This window comes from Lytechinus variegatus, chromosome 18, assembly GCF_018143015.1.
Source record: "Lytechinus variegatus isolate NC3 chromosome 18, Lvar_3.0, whole genome shotgun sequence".
Lineage (NCBI taxonomy): Eukaryota > Metazoa > Echinodermata > Echinoidea > Temnopleuroida > Toxopneustidae > Lytechinus > Lytechinus variegatus.
The window spans coordinates 22,630,294-22,645,237 of record NC_054757.1 but is presented as its reverse complement, the minus strand read 5'-3'; the positions used below and the strand labels follow the sequence as shown (position 1 = coordinate 22,645,237).

The 14,944-nt window shown below is 35.1% G+C and overlaps 1 protein-coding gene across 1 annotated transcript in view; it reads right to left on the bottom strand.

Annotated features, from left to right (window-relative positions):
- The window catches only part of LOC121432237 (netrin receptor UNC5C-like), a 44,051-nt gene that overhangs the window by 2,823 nt on the left and 26,284 nt on the right, over nt 1–14,944 (bottom strand). Inside the window, exons 7-13 of the mRNA XM_041630089.1 lie at nt 6,824–6,886; nt 4,890–5,045; nt 3,276–3,932; nt 2,513–2,781; nt 1,790–2,026; nt 1,097–1,243; nt 274–438 (exon numbers count right to left, since the gene is read on the bottom strand). Coding sequence (XP_041486023.1) covers nt 274–438; nt 1,097–1,243; nt 1,790–2,026; nt 2,513–2,781; nt 3,276–3,932; nt 4,890–5,045; nt 6,824–6,886 — 1,694 coding nt within the window. The remainder of the gene's footprint in view (nt 1–273; nt 439–1,096; nt 1,244–1,789; nt 2,027–2,512; nt 2,782–3,275; nt 3,933–4,889; nt 5,046–6,823; nt 6,887–14,944) is intronic.

Below are 14,944 nucleotides of genomic sequence, written 5' to 3'. Positions count from 1 at the left end.
TTTTATCCATAAAAAAAATGATCAACTTTAATGATGGCCACATTCAAAAAGCTCTAAATATATCATACAACATCATGCTGCATAGAAAAAAGAAATTATTCAGTGCATAATTTTTAATGTAAGTATTCTACATAGAATAATGCTTTATTTTCAAAATACCCAGATACTGCCGATGCATCGATCTTCTGAATATGACACTCTACCTCTGACAGTTACCATAGTAACAGTACCTCTCAGCCAATCAACATCAGAGAAAGATGAACCACTACCTACCCCATCTATGGTCCTCTCCATGACCTGCATACTGGTTGTATAGGTGCCCTGAGTCACCTCTATCCTGCAGCCGATTGGTCCGATACCCGGCTCCGTCTTAGCCAACGCAAAGGAACAGTGTAACGTGTTAGAGGTCCCGCTCCAAACATGGTAGAAAGGAATCTCCTTGGGAAAAAGAAACGTTGAAAATGACTCACTAAAGATAGTTGTTTTATATCTATTCTACTTCATTAAATATGTCTTACCAGCTATCATTAATAGCTCATTATTCAAAACTACAGATTATTATTTTTTGCTACAGCAATTAATGCTTACCAGTTATGGATAATGGATTTTATTCAAATGATTGCAAGAATAGATGTTTCAAGCAGTCTGATAAAATGATCCATTATCGCTGATCTTGGGTAGATACATGTGAAAATTTTGCATCAATTTACTAAATATTTCCATAAAGTTGTTTCAAACCAATTCATCATCAATTTTCCATTTGACAGGTCTATTGGTTAGTAAAAACCTTGATACTTCTCGATTATAAGCACTTGCCAATTTACAACATGCAACTTTACAATTGCATCATTAATTCATTTATCAGACCAAATTTTAATTCCCCAACTATCAATTTTCACAGAGAAGATTAAAAATATATCACATAATGATTAGTGGAATTGATACTCAACCTGCTCCCTACCCTAGCGGAAGTGGTGAATACAAATGAGCTTCAAACATCTGAAAATATATATAACATCTATTTACAATATCTCTTATCTGAGCAATAATATCTCTTATCTGAGCAATAAATAAAATTTTGTTTGAGATAACTTACTTGACAGTTCTTGGCCAGCTTGCATTGCCAACCAGGGACTATGTTTTGGATCTCCAATCTAAGATTATTGCCGTTGTCATGGTAATCAAATTGGCAGCTACCTTGGAGAAGCTGCCCTCCTAGTCTTCTCTCAACATTCAAGATATGCTGTTAAAATGATAATGAAGGAGTATTTTTTCATTACTCTGTAAAATTAGGAGCCATATTGATGGTATTTAAATAAATGTTTGTACCAAATGAAAAGGATTTACATTCACATCAAGAGTCCACAGAAGATATTGTAGTTTTTATGTAAAAGGCAAATAATTTTATACTCTTATGGTTTACCTCATCCATCAAAATTATTTCTATCACTCTATAATTGATGATATATTGATAATGGAAAAACAATGAAATGGTCTTTGAAAATATATCACCACATTTTGATTATATGTTTTAAATATGTCATATACAAGGCAAGAATACCAAAATGACACACATATTTCCTTTAGATTTACTCAATAAGGATTTAACTTGCTGCCGCTTCAGTAATCTTGAAGCTTAGTTATTTCGATATTGAGAATTCATCAAGCACTATTTGCATTATTCCTTTCTTGTCTTAATATCAAACCTGTTCATTTTAGGGGTTGTGTCAAAAGATAATAATCTAAACAAAAAAGAAATTGAAATTGGAAAGAAGATTAAAATTCTTACCTCTAATGCATCTGGGGTATCTTCTGAGATGTAAACCTTGATATGATAATCTAACGTTGAACGGAGTGCTGGACCAAAGGCTAATAGTTTCAACCTCTTTGCGGATTGTCTCTCTGGCTTTGACTCGCCACTGAGGGCGTACCATCCTAGCTGATCCGTAACGATGCAAGATCGGTGGCTATCTACTTGACAGAAGACTTGAAGGTTTATGGTTTCCTCTCCGACTGTTGTCTGTTTCTGGATTAGGTCATAAAATTTCAAAATTTTAGAACACAACATTTGAGGATAGTCTGAAGTCAAGGGTAAGGAAACTTGATTTATTTAGTGGGAAACAAAAGAGTTTAAAAGTTCTGATGGTGACTTTAGAAGCCCCATTAACCATATACCCCCACTATTTTCTGTACCACAACTTTTGACAGCATAAATTTGTATTTGTATCATTCATTATTCAAATGCTCATTTTTTTAAAGACCCATATTTAAAAAAAAATTGGCACTGATTTTTTTTATTTGCTCAATCCAGGAGACCGATTCATGAAGCTCTTAGTAAATTAAGAGTGACGTTAAGAACTGGTGATCCTTTCTTGTGGTAAATGATATTCACCATTAAATGTCCATTTAGCACGTAAGAAAGGATCACCAGTCATTCTTTAATGTCGCTCTTAATTTATGAACAGCTTTATGAAAACACCCACCGGGATCCATCCCTGATGCTCATGCTTACCTCCCAGCATTTATCATCTGTTGGATGTGTACTGCTGGCAATGACAGAGAACCTCCAATCATTCTTACTCATCTGAGCACAGTGTGGTAAGACTAGAACAACTGACTTGGCAAGGACTACAGAGGGCGGTCCACACAGTATGACCGGGCTGAGTAAGGTCTGATTGTGTTCTATGTGTGGTCGGTCCATGAGTTCATGTGAGACGGCTAAGTAGATTTCAACAGTTTGACCGCGAGCTATGGCTCCTTCCGGTATCATCAGACTAACACCTACAACAAACAAAATAATAACATCGCTGAATATGTTTATTTTATTTTGGGATGCTACAATAAAAGCTAATACATGAAGATAATTATAAAAATATTTTACGTAATAATTTCCAGAACAATGTGTAATCAAAAGGAAAATTCAGATATCACTAAGTAAACTCCAACTGTGTCTCTGGTCCTAAATGAAAAAAAAACCACAAAAGAATGTTGTGATGCATACAAGTAATTTTGAAGAATATAGGTGTTTTCATAACAAAATATTGTTAAAAAATTCAATGTCAAGGAGTACAAGAATATATTATTACAACAAAAAGATTTGCACATTAAAAATATCTCCCAGGCTTTTATATAATACACGATCTAAGAATATTAAAATTTCTATCTCAGTTTCTGTTGTCAGCAATTTTATCTATAACCGCTTTGAAAAGAATCCACAGTAGTTGTTAAATCTATCAAGGTACTTGTCAAAGACTGAATTCTAGAGAGGAACAAACCTGAATCCGGTAGTACTAATCTTCCTCCTCTTGATCCGACATGCCCCGTTGCTATGCTATAATCAGAATGAACTGGAAGCCCAAGAGCACCGCTAATCATTGTCCTACCAGGATCAGAGTCACACATAGACTTAGGTTCAAGACTTTCCTCTGAAGAATGTCCCTGCAGCATATAGTTCTCATCTGCCTCCTCCATGATGTAGCCATCATTGTCCTCTATGTCACCGTAGCAGCGCGTCTGACAGTATCTAGGATCCTGCGGAGGCTCTGGAGGATTCAACGTGGCGTAGATGTGCTTGTCCTGTCCTGGACCTACAAGAGGGACGTACGTGTGGCTCTTCGTCGGTGACAGCGACCGAGAGTGCGGATGTGAATGCAGCGATCCGTTCGTTAGCGAGTACTGCGAGATATCCGATGACCCCAGGCATCCGAGCTGTGTGATAGTACCTCCCTTTTTCGGCGAGAACTGGACAGTGAGCTGGTGCGGGATCTTTCCTCCTGTCAGGTCAGGGTGGTGGGGATGGGTTGGTGTCCCGGACATGGGTATCTTCTCATCGTGGTTCGGGAGGCTGACGTGGGTGGATCTCAGAGATGAGTGCATGGTCTGCGTGGTGATGTCTGGTGGTTGTGCTGTAAGCATAGCCAGGTTACAGTCGTCTGTTAATGCAGGTATTGTTCATGAAGGGGTAGCCATTGCAGCGGGGGGAAAGCAACGTACAGACCAAAGAGAAAGAAGACACAAAGAAGCAAACTGAAATTCTCATGCAAACAAAAATACAAGCAGCAAAATTACATTAAAATGCATTAAAACAAAGACCTGATTTTATACTTGTACATCATTGGAAGGTCTCAATTTTTTGCAATTATGGAACATTTTGATTTATTCATGAGTGTATGAATGACACTCATTGAATAACTTCCAAATATTTAGCAAATACATGATATACACCACAGATAATGGAGCAAAAACATCCACAGTCACAGAACAAGGGGCATACAAGAATTTAAAATTTGTATTCTTCACAAGCAAACATGAATTCAGCCATTTTGAAAACTATTGACTAAAAGTCAAAATGAAATTTGAAAAAAAATCAATTTCTTTTGTTCTTCATATAATCATTATTTATTAACATTGACAAAAAAATTTCAGTTAACATTTTTCTTCTATGGCTCATGCAAGTAAACAGTTAAGCTTTTTTTAACAAGTCATGCAAAAATCATCTTACTAAGATTGCTTTTATAAACTTAATTTTTTCTCACATAAATTGACATGCTTTTGCCATTCATGCACACATCATCAACAGGGACATCTGAATTTTACAGACGGAGTTCCCCCACACAATTCATACTTGTGTTTTTTCTTAGTTTGTGAAAGCATTTTATCTTTGAATTGAATCTTAATAAATCAATCAGAAACTGAAAACAAAACTTGAAATTTACTTAGGGGTGGGGCGGTGGTTCAGCATGAACATAAAGGGGTGGGGTGTCTCATCCCCTCTAAAGAGGGAACATGTCTACACAATCTAGGAGTATAACTGACAACTTCTCTTTTTACTTGGTACCCTAACATTCATCATCTTTGCACAGCATCAAAGGATTGTATCATCTACTTACCGGTAGAAGTGGTGGTGTAACTAGGGGAATTCCCCCTTTTCCTCCTGGTTACTAGGTAGATAGCGATGAAGAGGAAGATGAGGACAAGGAGGACAATGGCGAGAGAAATTCCTATGTAGACTGGTATTTGTTTGGACAGTCCATTCTTGCTACCAGCTGAAATTTGAATGAAAATTGGAAAATTTATTCCCAAATGTCCAATGGTGGAATATTCTGGGTTGACTCTTGCAGTTTTAATGAGTAGTAAATTGTGATCAGCACCAGTATTCTTGTTTACATTCAAGAAATCAAGATAAGGGGGGTGGAATATAAGAAGCTCTCCTTGGAAAGCAAATAAACAGAAGACCATTTACAATTCTAATTTCCTTGATTCTAATTTCAAACAAGTCATGACTACTTTGAAGAACATAATGGGTACTTCATGCATAAAGGGTACTTTAAACTTTGTTATAACCAATTCACAATGATTAAAATACATAAACTGTGTCTGCTGGCCGAATTATTTTCATCTCTGATTTTTAAATTGATATCAACCCCATATTATCTTGTTCAATTGTTATTAGGTTGATGACTGCTCAGTGGACTAGAGCCCTCTCTAGGTGAACATTGTACATTGTGTGAAAGCTAAGATGAAGATGTACAAAGGTTCTGATACTTTTCAAATAAAGGTCGGATATGGTAAATAAACAAACATCCAAGTAAAATGAAAGGTACTTAGAAAATAATGAATCGAGCATAGGTTGAGGTAATATAGAGGTGGACACAGGGGTATATAATTAAAGGGGAATGAAACCTTTGGAACAAAGAGGCTTGTGTAGAAACAGAAAAATCAAAGAATAAGAATAAAGAAAGTTTGAGAAAAATCGGACAAATAATGAGAAAGTTATGAGCATTTGAATATTGCAATCACTAATGCTATGGAGATCCTCCCATTGGCAATGCGACAAGGATGTGTGATGTCACTGATGAACAACTTTCCCTTTGGTGGACTATAAAATACCCTCAAAATGTCTCTTTTTACTTTTTCTTATGATGATACAAACTCTTTATCCAAGATGTATTCTTAAAAAAATATGTGTTACATGCCCTCATGTAGAAAGAACACATGATCTATGGATAGATGTGATAAAAGAGGCAATTCAAGTGAAATATATACTAAAGTAATGGGGAGAGTTGTTCACAAGTGACATCACACATCTTTGTCGCATTGCCGATTTGCTATCTCCATAGCATTAGTGATCGCAATATTCAAATTCTCATAACTTACTCATTATTTGTCCGATTTTTCTCAAACTTTTGTTGATCTGTTTCTTTGATTTTTCTGTTTTCACACAAGCTATCTTGTTCCAATGGTTTCATTCTCCTTTAAATGAATATGATAAAACATAAATATTTTTAAAGTTAATCATCTTAGAAGAAAGACAAGAATGAAGGAGACCTAGGAGGTGTAAAAAGCAAGATTCATCTCAGAAGGTTTAACATTTCCCTGGTTCAGGAGAGATTAAAAAGAATAGCAAACATTTCTTGCTTACTTATATTCAACACTGATGTCAAATATAGATTTACAGGCTTTACGCATGAATATTTTGATTTGGCAATTTTCTATATATATTTGTGGAATATTTTAGGATTTAGATTTTCAGAAATTTTTACATACGGATCCTACAAAATGATAACAAGAATTAAGATGGGGCCATCATCATCATCATCACAAGTATATAACAAGCTACACAGACCCATTCATATATCAATCCTGTCTGTACTTAATAATCAAAAGCAAAAACCATTGAATAAATAAAATGAATGATATCAAATTATTTAAGTTTGGGAAAAGGGCTTGCCTATTGACTAAAAGACGTATATTTCTGACTGTATTAAAGAAAAGAAAAATCAGAAAAATTGAAGAAAAGAGAAAAGAAAGCACTCTCTCTCACCAGACGGATTTTGAGACGATGTGTCTACAGCGCTAGGAGAAATTAATCCTGGATCTTCAACTACTATATGAGGCAAATCATAGGAAAATAAAATATAAATGAGTAAATAATACATAATGGGGTAACATAAAACCAATTCATAATCATGCAACAATCAACTGACACTTGGTTGCAGCATTCATTTGTAATACAAAATAAAATATGTTCATTAACTCATATTGTCCTATTTATGACATTTGAACGAGTGTGAAGTCAACATCCAAAGTGCATTTTTCATCACAGCTAAGGTATGTGAAATCAACAAATTTAGCAAAGATGACTTATTACATACAAATTATTGGTTATTATAACCTAAGCCAAGATTGGCCATTCTTTTTTTTTCTAAATAAACAAATCAATGCCACAACAAGTTTTTCAGAATTGCAAAGGTAATATAAATAACTTAACTAGGTAAATCATTTGTGTGTACGAGGAAAAATCAATAAAACATTATGAATGTAATAACAACATAAAACAATTAAAAAAAGGAGTTGGGTGGCTTAAACAGGAAGAAATTATAGGTTAACGATAAGTATCCATTTTGATTCCCTTTCTCTTGGGTAGACAATCACAAATGTTCACACAAAAGTTAGCACTGGCTTGAGTGATCATGACCTAAAAATTTATAGTATCTGATCTCAATAGAATTTCATATTATTTGCTATTCTTATCAGCGAAGAATCTGAAACAGAAATGAAAAAGGAATATCCCCAGCAGATTGTTACAATATTAGATAAAATTGTCACTTATCATTTATATTACATTCCTCAACACACTATCAGGAAGGAGCTTTACTGGGTCATATTTGTAGTAACACCCTATTTTCAATTACAGAAAATTTATATAAATAGTAATGCATCAAGATTTACATTAAGATTAGACATGACTACCAACTTTTCACGTTTTGATAATCCCCCATTACTATCTCACATAATAAACCCACAATAATTGAAGACAGCTATCAATAGATCTCTTAGAAAACATGACAATGTCAAGGATATATTTGATCAAATATATTTATTCATTTTCCCATTAGCATGATTAGGCCAGGTGCGTAGTGTATTGCATTCTAATTTAGTTACAACTTTTATGACCCATTACTTGTCCTACTTTTCGGAGGTCAGATTGGGTTTCATAGGAAAGACATTATTTTTAAAAGCGATTTCCTTTTAAGAGATGAAAATTGACCTAAAACTTCACTTTTCATCAACAGAAGTGCAGAGATGCAATAAATTGGCATTATATTTGTACTGACGGTGGGAAAAATGGGAATCAAGATAAAAAAAGAAGAAGGTGGCTGTTGTAAGAAGAGGCAAAAAGGAGGGGAGAAGAAGCAAAAGAGTATAAAAAGAGAGAATAAATGACAGAGATTAAAAAAACACTTGTTTCTGTTGAGCACCATTTTAATTAATCAATTGCAAAAAAGGAACCACTATTGTCATGGTATTCACTTTTCACCTCTTCATAGTTATTTCTTCATTCTGTATCCATTTGATCCTTGCCCCTCCTTGGTCTTTTATCCCATTTATTTCAAAATCATCTACTGATTGGTATATGGTAGGTTACATTCTGTTGTCATACTGCACGGAACATACTACTACCATCTACCATCTGCTAACTTTAGAAAATGACCTCAAAAGGATGAGCTCATTACAGACCAAACATCTGTCCATTTTGAAGTCCATCATACCCAAAGATAAATCATCCCATTCAAAACATTTCAATGAAACTCATCTTTTCTAAAGCAAAAGCAACGACAAGGCCTCTGAATCACACATATTGAGTGCTAACCACCCCTCTTTTTTTCTACTTTTCAAAAGCTTAGAACTGTGGATCTTGATTTTTGATGAGATAAGATAACAATGTCATCAATAATCTTGCAATGGATGGGACAGACTTTCCCATGAAATACTTGAAGTAGAGAAAGATAAAACAGAACAGTCCATCTGAACAAACTGCTGTCTTTTGATTTGAGAATACAGATCTTGGGCCTATGAGCCAAATTTGTGAGATTTATTCTTAATTTTACCATCTGATTTATCACAGAGATGATAATAATATTGTACTTATATAGCACATAATATTGGTAATCTCTATGCGTTTAACAAATGAATTATCTATTACATAAGAGATCAAAATATTAATATGGTTTTCATTAAAAAATAAAATATTCTACATTAAACTAAGTATTGTGCTACATTGTAATAAAAATTAAATTTACATATATCATTACATGGTATTAATTTAGTACTAAACATATTGAAGAAAACTATATTAAACTATATTACGCTACAACAATGAAAAAAGATCTTTCCAAATTACTCACTAAACGATGGGATTATGAATCAGTAAAAATAAAATAGTTTTTGTTGGTTAGAATGGTTTCCGAGGTGTTGGGGGAAGAAGGCCCTTGATGAGCAACAATATTTCTCACCAAATCCTAAGGAAAATTCACTTTCGCCACTCAAAAGGTTTCAGGAAAATATGTCTTTCCTACCTCAAAGATTCCTCTTTTGCCATGATAGGGGCATTAATAGGCAAAGATTTATTTTTCAAAAATATACTCATGGACTCCTCCAAACAGCCATCTAGGATCAATACATAAACAAAACCAATAAATTCAATGTATCATAATGATTATTCTAACCTTATAGGTATTGACATAGAAGTCAACGAGGTCTGACCCAATACATCTTTCATGTTCCTTGAAAGAATGCATGACTGACAGACTGGTACGACACATTGCTAACGATTACAATCTATCAATGCATTACATCTAAAAGGTTAACATATTTACATCAAGCTGTAAATTGGCAACATATGCACATACCCAAACAAAGATCAATTTAGTGTTGCCAATTGCTTCGCTTCAACCCTGATTTCCTATTTAAAGTTATCAAGCTCGGCTTTTCATTTTGCCTTTAAATTAAGACATTTTAAAAAACTGAATCTTACACAAAATGCCACAACATTACCAATCAATGACATTAAGTCAGATTAATTTATTGAATACTCCATCTTTACATTAAAAAGCCATATGCTCACTTAATCCTACTAGATATGAAATAATATGACTTCAATAAAAGTATATTTTTTTGATAAAATTAAAAAACTATAATTGGGTCTCATTGGTGAGACTAGTACTATCTCTCCTCCTCCTGTCATGTATTATCTCAGGTCAGAGAAGTTGCAAAGTAACATTTGTTTTAGATTTCAACATGAAAGTATTGAGTAAAGTGAAAACAGAAGTGGAATGTCACCCCCATCCTCTCATCAATGCTAGGATAGCATCAATTGCTCTAGAGAGGATGTAGTAAGCTCCCATCTGTTCTATGTATTCCTAATCTATCCCCCCCACCCCATCGACCCCTCCCCTTCATTGCTCTCCTGTATCTAGGTGGTTTCAAACCCCCTCGATCACAAGAATCCCCGTTAAATTACGAGAACTTTTTAAGGCTAAAAAATACCCGTTAATTATTCCTGCATTCACACCGCCCCGAAACACATACTTCGGGATAAGTTCCCGAAGTTACGAGCATGCGCAGTGTGGTCTGATAAGCAGGCAAGGCGCGAGATTCAAAATCACTAGCCCAGCAGCCACCCACAGCGCCGCGCCCAATGACACGCTGGGCTAAAAGTTTCAGTAATTTGCTTTCACATCGCCAAAATACCTGCGACCTTGGAAAAATCCCAGCGAAAGTTCTCGTAATTTCGCCAAGTACCTACTATTTAGCGGGTATTTTCTTTCGGGGAAATTACGCGTAGTTTGCTTTCACATTACCAAAATACCTGGTATTTTCTGATCGGGGTAAATTTCCCGATAAGAGAATACCTGGAACTGACAAACTTCGAGCGGTCTGAAACCACCTTCTCTTCCGTTCCTTTGTATTTTTCTCTCCCTCACTCTCTCTTTTTCTTTATCTCCATGTCACATCCCCTTCCTACCTCTCTTTCACTCATCCTGCCGTCAATCTTATCTTTAATTCTTCCCAACTCCTCTCTGCACTACAAGCATCTATTGTAGAAAATCCTTGGGGGAGGGGGTGTTGGTATATCATATTGTTGTATTGCATTCTTTATCATATACCTGGGGGCCATTTCATAAAGCTGTTCGTAAGTTAAGAGCGACTTTAAGAACGCCTGGTGATCCTTTGTTGAGGTAAATGGTATATTCAGTGGCTTTGGTTACGCGCGTAAGAAACGTTCACCAAGCCGTTCTTAAAGTCGCTCTTAACTTACGAACAGATTTCTGAAACACCCGCCAGATTGCAAATGATATATCTTTTATTCATATCAATAGTCAACGTAAACTAATGGACCTCATAAGCCCCCTTACATACTATGATATTCCTCATGATCCTTCGACAAGCGCACTAAAATAGACAGACAGGACTTTAAACAAGACGTCACTTCTGAAAGTCGATGATGGTTGATTGTGAGGAGGAAGATGAAACTCTATCTTGTAGGCCATTCCAACATGGTAGAGGTAGAGCTATAGGAAGGCTACAATGACATTCTGTCTGTCAAAATACTCTCTACCCTCCCCCTTGTATCAATATTAGCTATTCCTAAACCCACTGCTAATATCTCATGCCCCCAAAACAAGAGTCCCCCACATAAAATTATAATAATTCTATTTTGAATCTCCACATGGGTGTCTCTATATGATTCAGAGTTTTAACTGAATACTGAGTTGTTCTAAGGGTGTGGCAGCATAAATTATGTCAGTCAAATTTTAAAAATCCATTATTTCATCAACTTAAGATCTAGCTGTAAAAGAAAGAAGTCAGGGGCGGTATTCTGAACATTGTCTTTTCTCCATATTTTATCTTATCTCAGAGATATGACAAAATCGGTATTCTGGTGGATGTCATAACTTTTGTCAGAAAAATTGTCATAAATTTTGTCTCTTCTCTTTAGTGCGCACCAAAAATAAGTGGCTTTAAATGCGTGTAATCCTTTTATACAAGCAAAAGTTATGACAGGGCAACTGTTTTGGGGATACGCCCTACCTGCCACGGAGCCTTCCTATTGGCTAGAAGGGCTCCCACTGGGAACTAACGATGATTTTGATTGGTTTGCTTCCGAAAAATGTGTGGGAACTTTAAGAGATATGACAGGAAAAAACAATGTTCAGAATACCGATTTGTGACAATCATAGCGGTGTCATATCACGGAGAGAAATGACAAAATTTATGACAAAAGTTATGACAGAGTTCCAGAATACCACCCCAGGATTTCAGTTGAAATAAAATAATGTTAACTTTCTCTTTTGAAATTTATGAAATAAGAATAGAGGGAAAAACAGCTTTGGAATCATAGACATATTATCTTGACTGGTGCCTTGATACATATAGATCTATCTAAAAGTAAACTCTCGAAGGCCAACATAATTTGAAATCAATAATGACTGACATACATGGTTGTAGTGGAAAAGTCACCTTCCACCAATTACAGGAAAAGAAACACTTTATATTTGGAATTCAAAATCCATCATAAAAAAAAATCATTTAGAAATTCTATTTGAAATGCATAGCAATAATTGGTATCTAGATCAAGAGCTGCCTTAAGATTGGCTGACGAGTGAGTGAGGTCTATTAACGACTTGTTCAATCTCATCAGGATACCCATACTGACCTGATCCCATCACAAATAAACATTGCCTGACATAGCGGAGATGACAAGGAAGACATCTTAGACTCTATTAGATGTCATTAAAGGCATATCATATCAAGCTCAAACTCCTGACCTCTCGCAAAGTCGTTATACAACTATCCCCTCTGACATACTAAGCAGTCTCGGATGCTGTGTTCACACTGAACCAAAAACTTCAACCAAACATTATATTTGTTTATGATTGTTTACTCCTTTTCTGGGTTTGTGCAGATCAAAGTTGGTATAAAGGCCTACATGTAACTATTGGGTTCATCCTTCAGATAAAGGTCGTGTTTACAACCTGTTCAATTCAAATGTGTTAAAATCAATAGCATGCTAGTATAAAATCAAGTTCCTTTCCAATCATAATATATTCGCAATTTGAGAAATGAATGTTAATTGGCATAAATCATGAGAGGAGAATAAACTATTTCGAGGATCAGGTTATTGTGGTACAGTAGCTAGACACTCAATCCTAGGGTTACGGGTTCTAATCACAGCTTACAATGTTCTCCAACCACATGAATTAAACAATGTTTTCCAATCTCAATACAGGAAAATTAACATCTTTTGAGAATCTCGTATGAATGAAATCATAGAAAAACATCCTTGGCTCGATGAGCCATTACATGTAGTATATCCAAATTCAGAATATACAATATTTTTCTCATTCAAATGTTTGATAAGAGCAAATATATGTATGGTTTAGACTTCAGATTCATGTTTTATACATAATCATAAAATGATCTCTTCTATATATCATCTGCTTAATTAATTGGTTAAATAGTAGCTCTAGTAGATACAGGATGCATGGAGTATAGATGTACTCATCATCCATCATTCTATTACACATAGGTCATCTCCAGGATAACATGTAACAAAAAAATGACAGCCCACATCTATATCAATGTTGATGCTCAGTAATACTTCATCTTGTTTGAATATTTAATCTCCATTTCTAAAACATTTAGGCCTATACATCTATGACTCAAACAATATCCTTGATTATTCATGAATATATAGCAAATCTACTAAATAATGAGTGTTTGTAGAGCATCCTTTTGATAAAAAAATGGGTCCATGTTTTTATCTTCTGTAGGAATCGGAAATTATGACTCATGCTGGGTTTTCACTTCTGATTTATTTATATGAGAAACTTAACAATGAACCGATTTGTTGGGGTTTCTCTCCATACATGCATAAACCCATTGGCAAAGTTATTCTTGTGGTTTTGTCGTAACTAGCTTTAACTGGTTGCTTACGAGGGTTTTAAATTGCAGTCTACTTTGTCGGAGATCAAACGTGCTGCCGCCTAGTTTAATGACAAGAGCGGATTCCACAAATGTTGATAATTTGTATGATTTTTGAGCTTCTAAGCTTTATGCAATTGTAAAGATATGTAAACATGGAAATCCACAAGATTTTACTTTATTCATGGGATTTTGCATAATATTATTATACATAAGCTCAACAAGTGTTGTTATGTATCTCTTTTACTTTGTAATGTACTATAAATACATAATGGTGAAAAAAGAATATTTCAGAAACTTTTCAGAGTAAAGAGGAATTCATTTTTGTTGCGATGATTGTAGAAGCTGGATAAAATGATGAAAGAAAAACATGGCCCTATATTCAGTAAGAAAGAAAATAAAGGTGATTTGAGAAAGAGCATGGCGGAAAAATTACAAGTATATGGATATAGTGATATTAAATGTCTGATAATAATAGTAATATGAAATGGGAAACAGAATAAAGAAAAAAAAGGTGAATCTCTAAAGACAAATAGAAAGGGCAAATTCAGCAAATACTATGGAGACAGAGATAACATAATGAAACATTCTTCAAAATAAAACACAGGAAATTCAGACACATTAACTTCATAATCACTCCAAACCTCATAGAAATGCATCCTTCTTTAACATGAATGACTGTGATACAACAGGAATCATTAAACTATGTGAGCTTGCTTCATCAAAGGCCTGGGGCGATCTCCGAGCCCATGCACATCACACGCGCCAAATCAAAACAGACAAGCACGTGTAATCGTCGCAGCCTCTGGCAGCCCATTGGAGGCTCTCCATCGTCAGACGATTCATCATTTGCATGCTTCTAAGACGCTTCCTCCCCTACCCACTACACTGTGTCTGGCGTCCGCTGGACTTATTTCCCGCCTAAATTACATCAATAATCATAAATACTGTCTCCATTAAGCCCCCTTCATTCTTCCTTACCATATAACGGACCTGATTGAGAGAGATGGAAAACTAAAGCAAGGAGCTGTTCTTTTCTCTACGGAGGCCATAACTATAATTCTTGTATTCATTTGAATCCTCTGCATATCTAGGCTGATTATTATTTTTTCATCATTGCTGAGTTTTATCATGTTTGTTGGTATATGAGAAAAACAAGATTAGGATATTGAGACAC